Below are 19,035 nucleotides of genomic sequence, written 5' to 3' on the forward strand. Positions count from 1 at the left end.
AAAAAAGAATCTGCGCAGCGGGGTTTTTGCAGACATTGCTGTGGGTAGTTGAGCGGCGCGACATGCGTTTTAAAAAGCGAAAGGAAGAAACAGAAATGATGAACTAGCAGCGGAAGAAGAACGGGCTCTTTTCTTCCTGAAATATCGCTCAGATGTGCAATAAGGCAATTAGTGACGCATAAAAAATCTGCCAGAATGCGAGTACTGGCTACAGGATGCGCCATCACGTGAATTTTCATTACGCGGTGCCCTTGTACAAGGATGTTTCTGGGGTACGAGAAGTTACAAGAGCTACCTCGTTTTCAGCTTTATGCCAATCACTACTTCATCTCGTGAGAAGAAACATGACGGGTTTGTTGGCGATACCGCCTGGCAGCATGCTTTGGTTCGTCGATATAGGCTTATGATCACTCGGTTGAGAGGGCATCGATTATTGTTAACGGCGCGCCTAACCTGGTGGGCACCCGTTGGGGTAGCTTGGAGCAGGCACTGCTGTCGCTAAACGCCGCGCCAATTCGTCAAGTCCTGGCATACTATCCTCTCCTTAAAATGTTTTTGCAGAAACAAGGCAATCTTTTCTAATGATCACCAGAGGCCCTCGAGTATGTTTCCCTGAATTGACCAGTGATCTTTTACTTTTGGGTGAAGCAAGGAAGCCTAACTGCTTTGAGGGCTCAAGAGGCGCACAGCGTCATCACCTGCGATTACGTCGCATGCCTTGCGTATCTTGCATAGCTTGGTAGTACCAGGATAAATTGTATCCCATGGAGTGTTATTTGTTAAACACCACACAGCGTTGAAAATTTAACCTGCCATTTCAAGGCCGGATCCGCCTCCCTCAATTGCAGCACAGGTATCTTCAACATGGAAGGCTTCCGTGGATGACTCAGCCTCCCAATGTACTATCGGGGGACAGAATCTCCAGGACACGCGAAAGAAATTTAGATACATAGGTGCCGTTTTTTGGCTGCTGATTCGAAAGACGCGGGTTCCATCCCGGCCACGGCGGTCGCATTTCGATAGAGGCGAAATGTTAAAGGCCCCTGATCTTTGCGATGCCAGTGCGCGCTAAAGTACCCCAGGTGTTAAACATTACGAGGAGTCCTCCACTAAGGCGTCCCTCATAGCCTTAGTCGCTTTCGAACGTAAAAACCTGTAAAACCAAAGCAAAAAAAATGTGGTGTCGAGCCGCGGGCTAATAACAGAGGTATTTGCTACGGCTCCCGCTGAAGCGTCCAGATTTTTGGCGGCGACAGTACAATAAAGCTTTCTCGCATCAAATAAAAGTCATCAATGTAATTGTGGCTGCGTTGCAGCTGGCTCTTGTTTATATGTGCGGTTATTATGCAGCTCGTACGCAAATTTCTAAAAGTTGTTCATCTGCAAGCAAAGTTCGTCAATGTCTGCTTTGACACTTCCAGCTGCTCTGCTCATTCATGACGTAAAACTACCGTGTTCCTCGTAGGCGGTGTTGAGAGAGCTCTACGCCGTATATTTAAACGCGGAAATTCATTCCAAAAATTCATAATGTCTTTAAAGGAGTTGTATGCTCAGATTCAATGTCAGCGTTGTGTACTTCACACCTCTTTTAAACCGGTTCTCCGTACAAGCTCCTATTACAATTAATCTTTCACTTGCATAGGGAGAAAATAAAACTGCTTTTCATCAGATTCCTCGGCAGTTCAGCGTACCTGGAGGCACACGAGCAGTACGGATTGCAGAAGCAACTAATAGCAAAACTGCCGATATCATGCCTTTCAGAAACGTAGATGCTAAGTTGAAGAAATCACAGGCAGCACACATCCCAGCAAAAGCTGTCATTAGTTTTGTTTGCTGTGGAACTAAATTTAAAATTTGGCACTGCTGTAACGTCCACTGAGCACACATATTCATAGAATTCGTCTATACGTACTATATAAGACTGGTTTTTGAATTTTTGGTGGCCCTGACTTGCGTGTACCGACATCAACCAAATCGTGCCCTCTACGCCCTTCTTATGAATTCCCGATAAGAAAACGAGTGGTTTGTTCCGCGAGAACATATTTACAGGCTGTGAAAATTTGGCGACTCTTTTTTCGCATATGCAACCAAAGCCTTTACATGTTCTGGACCCTTTAAGACGGTGCTCGTCGATTACTAAGAAAACAAACATTATTGCGCTTAAATAGCATGATCAGGCCTCCAGAAAACGAATGCTTTAGTTTTCCAACCAAAAATATCAACGGTTAATTTTTCGTACATAGGCACAAAACTTCGCACAAAATACCAAAGAGTCTTTGAAAATGTAGGATCAAAATGCCAGAGTTTGTTGAAATTAACACCCGATGAATTTGTGGTGGCACTACATATTTCGAAGATGCTCATGAAGAAAATGACTTAAAAAAAAACAACTGACATTATATTGCTTGTCGAAGATCTGTCTGCATGAAAATGGTGGAGACTTACCACAAAGTTCTCTGTTTTATCAAATACTGTGAAGTGCGTTCACTAGTTGGCCTACAAAACTACCCTGTTTTTGACATTGAGAGTGCGAAACTTACCCGAAGAAAAGAAATCACTGCTAGGGGCACCTTTTTAACCGAAAGAGGCACGAGTTATCTTTGTACGCAGCTGTGTACAAAGCGAAAAGTACAGAACTCTTTATAGGATAATAATGTGGTGTGCATAGCGAAAATTTGCATTGACTCGATCAAGGAAAGGAAAAGTGTACGCTTATAACTTATACATAGTGTGTTCTGTTTTTATGTGCGCACAGTAAGCAGAATAAAGGCGGCTCCAATTTTTCCACCTCTATATGCATATAACTACGAGTTTTCCATACTTTTTCTAAAGCAGTTTCGTTGTTTTACTGATAACAAAGTTTTTGAGTAGCCGGCTCCACTGCTGGGATTTTCGCTATTTTAATTTCTTTCAATGAATATTCCTCTCTTTCCGATGTCCGATGCAACACCACCAGATCACCAAGCTTGAACGAGCTGGCGTGTGGGGTAATAATAATAATAATTGGTTTTTGGGGAAAGGAAATGGCGCAGTATCTGTCTCATATATCTTCGGACACCTTAACCGCGCCGTAAGGGAAGGGATAAAGGAGGGAGTGAAAGAAGAAAGGAAGAATAGGTGCCGTAGTGGAGGGCTCCAAATGTTTTATTTTGTTTAATTAGTTATTTTATATTTTTGTAGAAAACAATGACCGCAGCGGTGGCCAAGTGGTTGAGCATCCACGTCGCATGCGGGAGGGGCGCAGTTCGATCCTCAGTGCCACCGGATACCCACCGGTGATACAACGGGTACAAGCTTTCCCCTGGTCTGGTGCTCGGCTTATTTGGGGTGAAATGCTTGGGAAGTGTTTCTTTGACCCCACCTTGAGAAACGCTGTGATGTTATAGCACGGTGTAACCGAGGGCCCGAACACTTCGAACCTTGTTCACGGCTCTTTTTTTCCGGCCTCGTTACTTTCAACGCGAATAAAGGCAACTCACTTCGGTGGCTTAAGTTCCGAACTGTGTGTAGCCGAATGTAATATGACCGGTGTGTCCTTTGCAAAAACCAGGCCCAGCTGGGTTGTAGCGACTGCGCCCTGAATACATTTCGAGACCTGCCCTGCCAGTCGGGGAAGCTTCTCGTGGTCCTTCACTCTTCACGCTCGATCTGTCAGCTTTGTTGCGCCATATTACGGACAGTAAAGCTGGCATCAGCGAATCAATGGCTGAATTGAAAAAGCCTCTCACACATGTGAACAGCTATTCTAGATTGATTAAATCGAATAGATTATCTGACCATTATGATATGCAACAGCACAGCCAAGTCGCTAGCTATTCGCAATTCACTCTTAGATGCTTGCATGTTTTAGGGTAATCGATCCGATGACGACAGAGCTTCAGCGTCCAGAACGCTGCACCGTTTTAACGGTGCGGTCCGTGGTACAGAAGAAACAGCTGGTACACTCTTAGAAAAGCCGCGCTGCTTCCGCTGCTGTTATGTGGGCACTGCTGCTTTCCTGCGCAAGAACCGAGTTCCAACTGACCGTCAAAATTGGTGGTGTCTCGCTCGGTCTCTTTCTTCCGATTCTGGAAAACGCAACTCATTTCGAGAGCGGGACGGGTGCCGGTGGGCGGCGGTTCCCCGTCTTTGCCGCTTTCTTTCATTCCCTCCTGTTTACCGCCAACCTTCTCTTTTTGCTGTCTTCGCAAAGCAGAGCCGCAGTTAGACAGCAACCGTGCCATACAGGCTAGCAGCAGCAGCAGCAGCAACAACGCCTCGACTGCGACGAACAGGCCAGCGCTAATCCGAAGAGAGCGGAATCAGCAGCAGCAATAAATCCTGGCGCGTTCCGTTTCTTGAGCGAGTTCCCTTTATCGTCGTACACGACGGGTGCTTAGTTGTTGCTCGCTTTATCTGTCTCATCTTCTTCTTACCTTTTCCCCGCGCTTTGTCTTGTCTTCGCACCAAATTCTATCGTCTCGTACCGGATTCGAGTGATTTCTTTCTTTTTTTTCATTATTTATTTTTCCTCGCGAAGGTACAGTGCGTTTCGATCGTCTTTCGTGCTTTCTCTGTATGTTACGCACTAATCGCTACTCGTTTCAGGGGATGCTTGTCTTTTTGGCGTGCGGCCTGGAAGGAAAGCTGCTTAGTGAGGCGAAAGCACGGGCCCTCCAGTAAGCTAATACCGTTCTCTCTGTGTCTCTCTGTGTGCTTCACTATTCGTTCTTTCTTGCTTTACTTCCAAAAGTCCTTACTTGGTTTGCTCGCATTCCGTTTTTCGATTTCGGTGCGCGCGGCTTTCCGTTTTTCGTTGCAACCTGCCGGCCGTTCTGAAAGCCGTAATAATAAGCGCTGCTGTCTTTCGTAAGATAAACTTTACGCGAATAAAGGACAACGACAATAAAAGGACGAGGAAACCAGCAGCACCGAACCAGGCACCCCCCCTTTTTTTTTTCCAAGGTGCAGCACACGTTCTCTTCGTCCTGTCTCGTATTTCTTTTCGATTCTCGAATCGACTCGACTCGACTCGTATAGGCCGGGAGAGATGAAGCTCGGGTCCTTATGAGGTCTCCACGGTCTTCGCTCGCTATTCTTGCTCGGTGTGGTACTGTTTTGTTGTTTTCTTTTTTTTTTTCTTGCGCGGTTGGGCGAGTTCGTGCATCAGCATTTGCCGGGTTTCCAATGCGACACTGTACAATCTGGGCAACAACGTTTCAGGTTGCTGCGAATTGGAGGCAAACCGAGGCGCCAGAAGGAACGGATCGTCTCCGCAGGATTACAGGACGCCAACCAACTAGCCTGCCGCCAGTTCTCCGTCTACCATCGCCGAGCTTTTGAAGAATTTCTGGATGAAAGCGAAGCGTGAGAGTTCTTTCTCGGATCCCGTCCTTCGGGTTACAAGAAATACGAGTGGAAACCACCTCGGCTCCGTTATTACCCTGTGTTGGAGCTCAGGCACTAGTTGATGAACACGCGGCTAACCGGAAGCGTGTGTGATTAAGGGGAACAGAGACCCGTGTGTGAGGTTAGCATCAGCTCCGTGCACCATCGCTATAAATTATTACAAGAACATCAACGCCTGGCAGCTATCTAACTTACTGGCCTTGCTTTGGGTTAGAAAAAAGTTCAAAAGCATCTTTGTTAAACAGCGTTTAAGCATTCTTCGCAATCATATTTGCTAGCGCTTGTTTCGGCACAAGGACAGGACTAGCTTCTGTTCTGTGCGTATGTGTTACTCTATCCTTGTGTCGAAACAAGGGCTAGCAAATAGGATTGTGAAAACTGTGAGTGATTTCCAACAAGCCCAAATTTCCGCTTTAATATGTGGCATTTTTCAATCAGCCTACCAACTTACAAGACCACAAAAGATACGCATGCGAGTTATATCTGGTGGATGTTGTATTTTATGCTAATGTCTGAAATAAGACATTCATTACCGAACTATACGGCGCCGCGAAATAACAGCAGAGGACCGTCGTAGGGCGAATAGCAGTGGACATGGTGCTCTTTTTGAGCTGTAACTGTGTGCAGCTAGATAGCACTTGTAAGGTTAGGTTCTCTGTTCTGTATTCTTTGCGTGATCACTAACCTCAAATGCTTTGTTTTTTTCCTTCCCCCTGTGCAGAGTAGGAGAATAGCTTTTCCTGTGTATACGTTTTCTTGCATGGCCAACACAACGTACCTTTAGAACAAGAACTACTGCAAAGTCATCTCATCGACGAAGGAATCGTAAACCCCACGCCGACGTTTGTGTAACTGAGAAAAGTGCCCCTCCTGTTGGTCCAGCTCGGCCAGAAGTGTTCATATATTTGGGAACAAAAGCTGGCGTGGCCTAGTCAGCGACCACAAGAAAGCCCGAAATCATCATCGGCTGCGTTTGACGAAACCTGGCACATTCATGTCTAACTTTTTCGTTTGCAGCGAAAAGCATGTTATAATACAATCCGTCCCCGGGTTCGCATTATTAAGTACACTATAAAATGAAATGAACGGGAGTGTTTAGTTGAATATTGTGGCCCTCAGTCGCGCCATCTTTTGTAAACGATATTCCGCGGAGCGACATCTAGTACCGGGGACCCCAGGCAGTGTTGCCGCATTGGCCAGTTGGTTTTTTTCAGTTGTCGGCAAAAAATTTCCTATTTTCTGCACAAATATGTTTTTCAAAATATAGTAATTTTAGAGTGAACACAGTCAATGTAATAAATATAAGAATCAATGGAATAAAATAAATACAAAGCCAATTAATAATAAAGATCAGGGCTAGATCGTTCTTGATCACATCATCTTCAATCATCACTTCGTTTTTGTTAGTTTTTGTGTTGGGACGTGGACCAGCTCGGCTACTTCCATTTCCTTTCTAGCCTCTCCTGTATAGACCGTAGAACTTTTCTGGAATTCCTTTACAATAACATGCGTACATAAGGTATTGCATGACTAAAGAGCTGGGGGTGGTTGGAAGCAATTAATGGAAGTGTTATTGCCACTATAGCTGGAAGAAATCCAAAGACGCGGCACTCGAAGCCTGAATGAACCTGAATGGGCCAGGGCTCTGTATCAAAGGCTAGGCAGCAAAATAAAGGGAAACATCAAGCCAAATTTCTTCTCGCGACACTAGTTAGGCCGCCAAGATAACAGCATTTTGTCTTCATTTCTGCACATTTTCCCGAGAAAGCACCTTTATAACACCTGTCTTTAGCGAAACCGAAATTTCCCAAGTTTTCAATGGGTTATTAAACGAAATTCTCTTTTTCCTTCAGTGGCTTGATTTTCCCACTATATGGGAAATTTCCCACGATTTGGCAACACTGGACCCAGGCGCCGGGTTTTAAAAAGCCTAACCAGCGCCGAGGCAGCTGATGAGGCGAAACCTGTCGGTGACTTAATTTCATGACATGAATGCCGCAGCAGGCATTCTGCCAGATGACACCATCCCGGCGACCAGAGTGGACTTTTATCACGCATTTCCTTTCTTCCTTACCTGCTCCTCTTCTTCCACCTTGGAGCGTTCATATTGCAACGTTTTTTGAAAGTAAAATTATGGCATTGTGCCATGTCATCCTGTAATATAAAACCAAGTGGTGCTTTTTGCCAAGTGTTGTGTTTTCATTTATGTAACTTTTGTGTGGACATGGTCATGTCTATTAGATGCAGATAATATGAACTGATTTTACACTGACAGAGAAATCCTGTATGATGTCGTATATGGCGCAGATGCCCAAAACCTGTTAGATCTCATGTGCAATTCGTAATTGTCCAGAGGCATTGCTACCTGCAGCTCGATACCCTGATTGCACAGCACACGGGTTTCAGCTCCTCACGAAAAGGTGGTTTAGGTTCGGCTAAAACATAAACCTTGAATTACTTAGCTCGTCGAGAATGATGATGTTAGGGACGTTGATGGTGACGTTGGTGGCAGCTTCTTTCTGGTGACCCTAAAGTTCTCTAGTAAGCCCGTTCATGTTTGTGCTTTAGTGCCCACCGCAGTGCATGTCCAAAGTTCATGGACAAAAATTTTGAATATTGGAAAACTGTAAGGTACTCATATGAAAATATTGATAGTAGTGGTCCATCCTTCCGTTGTGTAGCAATATCTTTTAAATTTTTCCATCGTTCGCATCGAACATGTAAGACTGTAATAGAAAACCAATGGGAAAACTTTTGACGATAGCAAAAACGTTAATAGCAGAAAAGTACAAGCCTGCCGACGGGAGATCAACGGACATATTGCTTGTTATAATGAAATCTTACAAGGCACAAAAAAATTGCGTTCGTAAATTCTGTCCCGTTCAAAAATTTTTTGTCGAGAATTGTTGGGTCGGCCCCATGTACAACTATTCCAGACAAAAAATTCAAAATTGAAGAATTGTAAGATACTTTTACAGAAATATTGAAGGTAATGGTCCATTCTTCTATGCAGCAAAACCCTTATTTGAAAGTGTTTCCATTTATAGCATCTAAGAGTTAAGGCTTCCATAAAAAACAAATGGGGAATGCTTTTGACGATAGCAAAAACGTTAATAGCAAAGAAGTGCAAGCCTGCCGACGGGAGATCTACAGATGTACTGCTTGTTATAGTGACATCTTCCAAGATACGAAAAAATTGCGTTGAAATATTCTTTCTGGTTCAAAATGCTTTTGTACAAAATTGTTGGGTATGGCGCAGTGGTTATGCTGTTCAGATTTTTAACTGACTGATAGAAGGGAATGAAAAAAATGCCTGTGGGCTGTGTGATGTTAGTGAATGTTGACGCCGGAGGGGTGCGGGGGGTGGTCGGATTTATTTATTTCGAAGCATTCCAATACGACGTCCCTTATTACCCCCCCCCCCCCTAATTTGCAGCTTGCAGTTAGTTTTCGATGGCGCAAATGACAACGAGCTGCTGCTGTTGTCTTGGCGCCGCTTGCATGATGAAAGGCGAGCGCACTCAAGAGCGTATGAATTAGTGCGCAGATAATATGAACGGCAAGGTAGGGGCGTGCGATTCGTCGAATATCAAAAGCGTTGCACGTGCTTGAAAGACACTGGCTAAATAGATTTAGAAAATACTGTGGCCCCTGCAGCTTTCAGCCGATTATCGATGCCCAGAATGAAGATAGACATATGTGAGTAAGGCGTACTTATTTCAAAGCGAATAAAAGGGCACCTCTGTTTTAGCAGTTTTTGAATTAAAGGAAGCAGCTTGCGATTGCCGATATAGGAGGAGGAAAGGGAAGAACAACTTGCATTAAATGCGCATGAAGATCTCTACGCTGGCATGAGAGATCACGCTAGTTTATTCACTCTGTAAGGCCGCATTTATATCGTTAGAATGAAGGATTTCATTTTTAAATAAGGCGTTTTTTAGACGGCCTTGAAGTACAACTCACCTTGAATCACATAGACGTACTGAAGACACTGTTATATATTTACTGACGTATGCACCTGGGCGATCGACATTAATTTAAGTTACATTTAGCTTATGTGACGTTCGTACAAAAAGGAACTTAGCTTCTGCTGTCTGTTGCTTTGTTTATTCATTTGATATTTATTGCTGTACCGTTGTCGGAAAGTCTATAGTTTTGCAGCCGTGCTCTTCGATTTGAAAAGAGAGGATGATGTGTTAATATAGCTAACCGGAAGTTGAATGAGGTTCCGCAAAACATGGCAAACAATGCATAACGAGCATTTTTTTTTCGTTGAGAAAAAAGAGCAGTGTGTGAATCATTGGGTTATGATTACTGACTTTCAATGACATTTGTTTTGGTTTGACGCCTTTGCTTTGTTGCAGTCTGTTGTTCTGGGGCTCGACTTGTAGATCGTTTTCGCTATTTTCGATCTCCTGCTTTCTGAAATAGTTGTTCCATGGAACGTGCGGTGAGTTTCGATTCTCAGAGAACCGAGGTATGTGTATTGTTGTGCATTGTGCTGGTAAAGACAGAGGTGACTGCTCCAAAATGAACCGAGTTGAGAGTGCGCTTATTAATACTGTTATTGTCAAGAGCAAAGTAAACAGCTCGTCGTGTTGTCGTTCAGCAAGCAAAATCGTTCTTTTCTTTTTTTTCTGATTGAAGTCGTTGAGAACTGCAGTTGTTAACTTGAGGTCCCTTCTGAATTACGATTCCAATTTAGCTCTGAAGCGTGCACAGCACCGACCAGTGAAAGTGGAATGGTTATAAACTCAACTATTCTTTTTACAGCGCTTCGAAAGCATTCTCGTGAAGTATCACAATACCAGAGTAAGCGGCGTCGAATGTAGAGGTGTGGTTGATTCTATGAGACTGATAGCGGCTTTGGCTTCACGATGTGCTCTCAATGATTCTTTCGAAGTGAACGTTAGCTTGGAAAAAATACATCGGCTGAAGATATGGAATGTGTACAACAGCAAAACTCAACCACACGTATTTGAAGCATGTTGTACCCATACTTCATATCTATCCTTTTACGAGCCTTGCCTCATAAAACTACCGTACTTGCTTTGTTTCACAGTTTGATCCCCAGTTCAGTAATGCGCCGCTTGTCTAAACGCTTTGCATTTTCCGCCTTCCTCACCTCTGTGGGCCACGGCATAGTACGAATCAGCTGTGGTCTTGAAAGTAATATGGGTCTATTGGTTCCAAATACACCGGTGTGCCATTATTAATTATACTGCAAAAAAACAGCAGGCAAGGGAAAAAACGGCCAGGCTTAGCTTGGTTAAGCCAAGAATGCGTTGCATATATCGATGGAGTTCCGTGCTGCTCCGTTGACTCGATAGGCTATTGACTCGATCGCCATTGAAACTGCCCGTGTAGCAGCGCTCGATCGCCTTTGAGTCGATAGACTATCGGTTCCAGGGCCCTCGAAATGCCCGTGTGACAGAGGTATAAGACTGTACCGGCGAAGGAGCGCAGCTCTTTTATACATATGCCGTGACGTCAATCATAGCGCAGTGCCCCTAGCGGGAGGTGCGGGAATCAGGTGGTGGCTGCGGCCGCGCGCGACCGCGCTAGTTGGGGTCCAGCTTTTCCTCCGTGACGTCACGCGCCGGCGCAGCGCCCCTAGCGGGAGGAGCGGGAGTCAGGTGGTGGCTGCGGCCGCGCGCGACCGCGCGAGTTGGGGCTCAGTTCAGTTCAGAAAAACTTTATTTCCGGCAGATGGTGGTCTCCCTACCCCCTCTCAGGCTCGGCCGAAGCCTAAGCCCGATTAGGAGAAGAGGCCGTCGGCTGAGGACGGTGTAGCTGATGCTTCACGGCCTCAGCCGCCACGCGGGTGGCTTTGCGCTGCGCGTTGGGGTCCTCGCTCCGCAGCAGCGCCTCCCAGGCTTCAAGACTATTTATTTCTTCCTTAGCCCCTGGTGAGCTAAGACATTCCCAAGTAATGTGGTGTAGTGTACCCCTTTCCCCACAGTCGATACATTTTTCGCCACCTGGGTTCTTAGCAATTTTGACTGGCGATATGTATACCCCTGCTTGGATCCTTCTCCAGATATACGCCTCTTTGTGAGTAAGGGATACGTCTGGAGGAGGGTATATTCTTCTTCCTAATTTGTAACCATCCGTAATTTCCTTGTACGTGATTGGGGCATCCTTAAGATTTGTGCAGACCGGTTGCTCCGCTGCTGCCCGGATGTAGGTTACTCGGGCTAGCAGGTGAGTGGCCTCGTTACCAGCTATTTCTTCATGTGCTGGTATCCAGAATAGTGCAGCAGACCTATGTTTTGGCATGCTTTCCAGAATGCGTTTGGCTTCCCAAGAGACCAAGCCCTTACTAAAATTTCTGACAGTGGATTTACTGTCGCAAAGAATGTACCCTGCATTAGATCCTGCCAGGGCGAGCGCCACCGCCACTTCTTCAGCAGTTTCCGTGTTCTGGGTTCTGACTAAGGCTGTGATCAGGGGTTTTCCCTGACCGTCTACAACGGCCGAAACCGCAGCCCCCTCCAGACCCCCAGCAGCGTCTACGTATGCTACCTCCTCACAGGCAGCTCTCTGAACTTTTTTGCCATAGCCTTGGCCCTATGTTTTCGTCTATCTTTGTTGAACTGAGGGTGCATGTTTTTCGATATGGGAGGAATTTTTATTTTGGACCCGATGTCGAGAGGTATATCTACCTTGCCTTCTATTTTGCTGTCAGGCTATACCCCCACCCATTCCATAATTTTCCTGCCTGTCCGTGTTTTGCTAAGTCGTTCAAGCTGTGAAATTCTAACTGCTTCCTTAAGCTCCGCCCTTGTGTTATGAACCCCCATTTTTTCTAGTTCTTCAGTGGATGTATTTACAGGTAAACTTAGGGCTCTTTTTACACTTTTCCTAATGATTATATTCAGTCTGTCTACCTCCCCTTTGTTAAGTTCCATGAAGGGGGTGGCGTAGCAGATCCTGCTTGTGATGAAAGCCTGCGTGAGCCTGAGCAGGTTCCGCTCCTTCAACCCCCTTCCTTTGGTAGCTATTCTTCTAATTAACCCTGCTATCTTATCTGTATACTGTTCTAGTTTCTTTATTGTGCTAGCGTTCTTGCCTTTGGAATTGATGAAGAAACCAAGGATTCTGATTTCCTCAACTCTGGGAACCTTGCGGCCCTCAACTATGATGTTGATGTCTGGCTTAGGTCCGTACATTCCTTTGGCGTACACTAGAACCTCTGATTTTTGAGGAGAGCAGGCCAGCCCTCTCTCTTTGGCATATTTAAGAATGATGTCCGCAGCCTGTTGTAGCTTATCTCTGGCTTCGTACGTACCAGGTTCGCTGATCCAAAGAATTATATCATCGGCGTACAAGCTGAATTTGAGGTTGCTAATTCTGTTGAGCAGGGGTGGGAGTCCTCTCATTGCTATATTGAAAAGAAATGGGGATAGTACTGCCCCTTGTGGCGTGCCGGACCCCCATATCTTAATTGGTTCCGACTTTGCATCCTGAAACCTCAGTATCGCTTCTCTGTTTGCGAGAAAGTCCTTTATGTAGTTGTATGTTCTTAGGCCCAGGTTTGCTTCCTGTATGCCTCCAAGTATAGCTTCATGCCTAACATTATCGAATGCCTTAGTTAGGTCTAGGCCTAATATAACTTTCAAATCATGTGAACGGTTCCTGATTATATCCTGCTCTATTCTTAGCATTATATCCTGAGTGCTTAACCCTGGTCTGAAGCCAACCATCTCGTGTGGCCATTTGTTATTGTCCTCCATATGCCTGGAAAGTCTGTTGAGCACTACATGCTCCATTACCTTTCCTACACAGGATGTAAGTGAGATTGGTCGCAAACAATTGAGTTCCTCGGGTTTCCCCGGTTTTGGTATAAATACTACTTCTGCCTGTTTCCAGGCTTTGGGAATCTTTCCGGTTTCCCATACTTTCCCAATGTAGGCCGTGAGGTTGGTGACGGATACATCATCAAGGTTCTTAAGTACCTTGTTGCCAATGCCATCTGAGCCGGGTACCGACTTAGTTTTTAGATTGCATAACGCAGCACGCACCTCCGCTTCCCTGATTGATGCATCCAGCTCCGGGTTGTCCTCGCCACCATATTCTGGTAGAGGCCCAGCCGGTTCCTGGTTGATATATACTTCTGCCAGACGCTCGCATAGTTGTTCATCTGTGCCGTTGAAACTGTTCCTGACTTTCGTTTGTCTAACTCTTGCCTCTGATTTGGTTTTATCTGGGTCCAATAAGTGTCTGATTATATTCCACGTCTTTGTCAGACTCATTCCCTTTTCCATCTGGTCGCAAGCGCTTAGCCAATTTTGCTCGCATACCTGAAAGGCATGCTTTTCTTTTTCCCTGTTGAGTTTGCTTAGGTCCCTCGTTATCCGCCTGTCGTTCTTATTTTTCTTTTTCCTTTCCTCGAGGGTCGTTTTCTGCCGAAAAAGACTGAGAAGCCTGCTGTCCACGTTTTGTAGGGCGTCCTTGTCCTCTACCTCAACTGTAGTGTCCTCTACGTGTTTTTTCAGCAGCGTGGTCCACTCGCATATGTCGGTTATGCTGCCCATGTGTTCTGCTTCTCTTATGGCCCTAAATTTATCCTACTCCGTGATGGTTGGCTTCTTATATTTTCTCACCGCGATGCCCTTTCCTAAAGTGAGGGATATGATGTTGTGGTCGCTACCTAGGTTCTGCCCTGTGGTGGCCCAGGTTGCCTTAGTAATGTTTCTGCTGAGGATGAGGTCCGGAGAAGTATCAACCTTTCCTCCTGATCCTTCTCTCGTTGGCGTGCAGGGATCGTTATGCAGTGTGATTCCTAGGTCTTGAATGCATTCTAGCAATTGCCGACCCTTGGAATTTGCCTGCTTGTAGCCCCACTCCGGGTGGGCCACGTTGAAATCACCCATAATAACTAAGGGACATCTGCCTGCGACTTTGATTGCCTCCTTAAAGGTGGCTTCTAAGTTGAATTTCTGCCTTGGGTTGCTGTAAACGTTAAGAAGAAAAATGCTGTTAGATTCCCTCCTTCCGGTGATTATTTCAACAAAGACGGAGTCTGCTCCTTCGGACTGTATGTCATGTTTTATGACGGCCAGATTCTTTTTAACCAAAGTTGCCACCCTGGAGTCCGTCTTCCCGTTCCCGTAAAACTTATAGCCGGCTATTGTCGCCCCTGTTTTCGATGTTTCCTGCAGGGCCACGGCTATGGGTTCGACACCGCACATCGTTATGTACTGTTGCAGTAGCGCTCGTTTTCTGGCAAAGCCTCTGCAGTTCCACTGCCACAGAGCTTTAAGCTCCGGGCTTTCCTTGGGATTACTGTGATTAGGTTTCCCTGCCATTTTGTTCGTTTAAAAATTCCTCTATTCGGACAATTTTGGCCCCGAGGCTTGTCCCGATACTGTTGAGCGCAGCCGAGAATGCTTGCATTTTTTCGGTTATGTCTTTTATCTGTTCCTGAAAAATCTTAAAATATCCCTCGTATTCCTTATTTTTGTTTGCCTGATCTCTGACTTGTTTTTCTAATGGGTCCAAGCCTACACTTTTCCTTTTTGGTGGTGGGGGTCTGGCCTCGTCTTGTTCCATGCAATCAGCTGACTCTGTTTGTACCAGGCCTGTCGTAGTGTTTTCCTCCACTGCTGGTCTTTTAGCTGTCGCCGCGGCATCCTGGAGAGCCTGGCCGTTTGAGATCTGAGCTTTAAGCACCTTAATTTCCTGAGTTAAGGATGTTATGAGCTCCCTCTGTGTTGCATTTGCTTTCTTTAGCTCCTCTAGCTCTTGATTTATAGCCTGGGAGGCGCTGCTAGCAAAGCTCACCCGTTTGGCTTCTGCTCCAATCTGCTGGCATCAGGGGTTCGTCGGGTCCCTGGACGGCAGCCCAGGACCTTTCCGTGTCGCCGCCAGGCTCTGCCCACTTCCTGTGGTAATCACCTCTGCATCCGCCGCAGCATTGTCCCTGGTTGCAGATTTGGACCGGGATCTCGATGTGGTCCTGGATCCTGGCCTCGAACTCGACCTTGACTCCGAGTTAGATCTCTCTCTGTGGCCTGGTTTTGTTCTAGACTTGGGGCGGCTCCTGTCGAAGCTGTCAGTTGCTTCCTCTTCTTTTTGGTGCTGTTGTTGTATTTCTGTTTTCTCCCATATCCTTTTCTTCGTGAGGTAAGGGATCCTATAGATGTTCTTGCACCTGATGTCTCCCAACAGATGTGGTTTTCCGCAAAGTTGGCACTCAGGATGACAATCGTGCTCTTTCTCTGGGTTTTCTTGGCCGCATCCATGGCACGTCCTCTCATTTGGGTTTGGGCATACGTCTGCCCTGTGTCCCAGTTTGCCACACTCGCAACAGACCTCATATTTCTTTCGGTACAAGTAGCACCTCATACTCATTCCCAACATAAAAATCCACATGGGAACTCGCCAGTCCTCAAAAAAGGACCATGATGGTCTGTCCCTTGCCGAATCTTCTCACCCCCAGGATGGGCGGGTTGCGTTCATCCATTCTGATGATTTCTTTCAGCTGTTCACTGGTGCGTACGGTGTCTATCCCATGGATAACACCTTTCCCGCAGTTTTCGGGGGCGACCTCGTAGGCCGTGACGTCTACGACGGAGTCCATGCTCGTGGCCAGGCCCTTGATCCTCAAGTATTTACGTGCCCTATCTTCATTCGTGGTAGCGATCAAGATGGACTGCTGCTTTAAGTTCGGGATAACCGTGTCCTTCGCCGCTTCCATCAGGTCGACTCCAGCTGCCTGGGCGATCACGCAGGCTAAGTTCAGGTTTCGAATCTTATGGAGGGAGTGAAAGAAGAAAGGAATAAGGAGGTGCCGTAGTGGAGGGCTCCGGAATAATTTCGACCACCTGGGGATCTTTAACATGCACTGACATCGCACAGCACACGGGCGCCTTAGCATTTCTCCTCCATAAAAACGCAGCCGCCGCGGTCGGGTTCGAACCCGGGAACTCCGGATCAGTAGTCGAGCGCCCTGACCACTGAGCCACCGCGGCGGGTAGGCACGAAAGGCTGCGCATAAAATTGCTGCAGAAACACATTCCCGCTGACGCATCCTACAGTCCCGCGCGTGCTCTATCGAAAGCTATTTTCTTCTTCCGTTATTCTTGCTCTTTCTTATTCTTCCTCTTCTTCCAAGCTCAGTTAGATAACACGGATTACCCATCCTCCTAGCATAGGTTGTCATCAATGCAGTGTACGCTTTCCAAACACGGTTGCTCTTTATTGATAAACGGGTGAGTTTGCATTTGAATTCTTATCCGGATAATGTGTGCAGTAAAGACGCAAAATTGGGTCCTCGAATTCTGGGGTTTTGCTGCCAGAATATATGTGTGCGTCTGTGCGCGCGTGTGTATGTACGTGCGTGCGTGCATGGGGGGATGTTGCAAGCCCTACAGTTGATATCTGTATTAATGGCGGTTTCTGCTGCGCTTTCTTTCCTTACTTCCACTAGAGTGTGAGTGCGCGGTGGTATTCGCAGGTTTCCTGCTTCGCTGGCGAGGTCCCCTTTCCACGGACACCGCCTGGTCGACTGGCTTCTGGACGCAGGCCTTGTCAGCAGCCGCGAGGCGGGCGTGGTGTACGGTCGACGCTTAATCGACGGTGGCCTTGTCGCCCACTCGGATCGGTCCATGCACTTCTACGATGGACCGTACGACTACGTGTTCCTCTGCTAGTCCACGACTAGACGGGCTCACCCTGTGGCCAGCTGCGACGACGCCGAATTCGCGAGGATCCAGGACCGGAAAACACGTTTTTTTTTTCAGATCGAAGGAAATGCGAGTCGCTCGGGATATATCAAGAGTCATCGGCTGGTTTCCGATACTGGGATTGTAACTGGTCCGTTATATAGCGGAGATAAAAAGGCGAACGGGTTCATAAACGCTGAAACATGGCGATGACGGGAGCAGGTATAGCTGGCCGGTTTGGCCTTACGTTTTTTGTTTAGAGCGCAACACAGACATGGGTGTGAGAATAAGCTGCTCACGTAGTTGCTTCCTCTGAAGCCCACGTTTTTGCTGGGCCGTGAAACGATGAGGTCGATGATTAATTAAAATTACTTGCGAAAATAATGACTTGTCCGAATTGAAAAGCACGTGTCAGACGTCGTACAGTGGTGAGCAGCCTTGTCTAGAGCGCCCCGACGGTGCTTTGCGGAGTAAGTCAGCGCCATCTAATGCTAGGCTCTGGGTTTGAGTTATGTGTCCCGTGCGCATGCGCGGCCAAAATAAAGCGGTGCCTGCTCGTGGGTTCTCGGCCTCATTTCCTGTGCTAGCGCTCCGTATATATCTAGGAGCCTGGCTGCAGAAACACGCGATCATCCGCTATCACTGGCGCTTGCTTTCCTGGCCGTCTTGTTACACTCGTGGAACATGACGTCATGGCGACGCCCTGACCACCGTCACAGCGTCACAACCGCAGGAAGCGCGTCCCTGGTGGCACGAAACAAGCTCGCAAGGTGGGGACTGGACAAGGAAGCGATGAGCAAACATCCCTCTGTTTTTGCCGCGCATGCGCACGGGACGCATAACTCAAACCCAGAGCCTAACGTTAGATGGCGCTGACTTGTTCCGCAGAGCACAGTCGGCGCTCTCTAGACAGGGCTGCTCACCACGGTACATGCGAAAGTAACCAATGTCGTTTGAAGTTTTTGCTTTGCATTGCCGTCTGCGCCGCCCTGTTAGGGTTTAATTCACTGACGACAGGTCCCAGTCAAGTCTCACGTTAGGCAACCTGTACAGAGGCAACCAAATGGCCAACCAACAATAAGCCTTTTTTTTTTCAGCTGACGAGAAGCAAATTCCGAGCCTATGCAAGGAAGATTCTGTGATGAGCCGACAATTTATGCAACCGGAACATCGGAAAAACAACGCCAGAGTCCTATTGATGGACTCTGTCTGGCAACGCATTCAAGTAGTTGCGGAGGTAACGAGCAGCACTGGAGGAGCTTGTGAATGCGGCTGATGGAATGGTCCAAGCCCATTGCCACAAAGCTGAGACAGCAAGCCCAAAACAAGTCGAGCTACCTTTCAGCATTTTTATTTCGCGATATTTGCTATGCTCTCTTCTTTTTTGATCGTCAGGTATGAAGCTTTGCCGGGCATTGTTCTGGTTTCCAAGCGCGTTGTACTTGCGTTACATGTCGTGACTCGCAGGACGCAGGTACCAAACTGACGTCCTTTGTACCTCCTTCATTTCTCATTTTTATTTCGCTTTTATCAGCCCCTTTGAGGTTGATAAATAATGCTGAAGCTTTTATGAATGTTTTAATTTGGTCAATATGTCTGCTCCTAACAAAATATAGAAACGAGCGGAGAGTTTTGGAGTGCGTCTTGACCAAGAGAGAAGCTAAAGAGAAAAGATGCGTTATCTTGATAAAAAATGTTTTTTCTTGCATTGTCGAGTATTTTGCATGATAATAAAATATGTTCTAATGTGATTTGTTCTCAACAACGACTACCTGTGAGCTCTTCTTTTTTCCTGACTATGAAGTTTTCTCTAAGACATGCATACCCAATGATTTAAGATAGCGTTGTAAAATAAGTTCAAAGAGCCGCCCCTGGTGTCTACTCGATTCCACTTACCAGGGAGCGGCTCTGCCAAGTAAAGGGCTTGTCTATTTCTCTGTCCCACTTAGCATGCCAGTTTTACGAACCGGAGAAAAAC

The 19,035-nt window shown here is 46.6% G+C and overlaps 1 protein-coding gene across 1 annotated transcript in view; it reads left to right on the forward strand.

Moving 5' to 3' along the window:
- Positions 1 to 17,102, forward strand: part of LOC144124121 (lysosomal cholesterol signaling protein-like) — a 96,600-nt gene extending 79,498 nt beyond the window's left edge. Inside the window, exons 16-18 of the mRNA XM_077656783.1 lie at positions 4,588 to 4,658; positions 5,203 to 5,346; positions 16,850 to 17,102. Coding sequence (XP_077512909.1) covers positions 4,588 to 4,658; positions 5,203 to 5,346; positions 16,850 to 17,045 — 411 coding nt within the window. The 3' untranslated portion in view covers positions 17,046 to 17,102. The remainder of the gene's footprint in view (positions 1 to 4,587; positions 4,659 to 5,202; positions 5,347 to 16,849) is intronic.
- The last annotated feature ends 1,933 nt before the right edge of the window (positions 17,103 to 19,035 follow it).

Source organism: Amblyomma americanum, chromosome 3 (genome assembly GCF_052857255.1).
Source record: "Amblyomma americanum isolate KBUSLIRL-KWMA chromosome 3, ASM5285725v1, whole genome shotgun sequence".
Classification (NCBI taxonomy): Eukaryota; Metazoa; Arthropoda; class Arachnida; order Ixodida; family Ixodidae; genus Amblyomma; species Amblyomma americanum.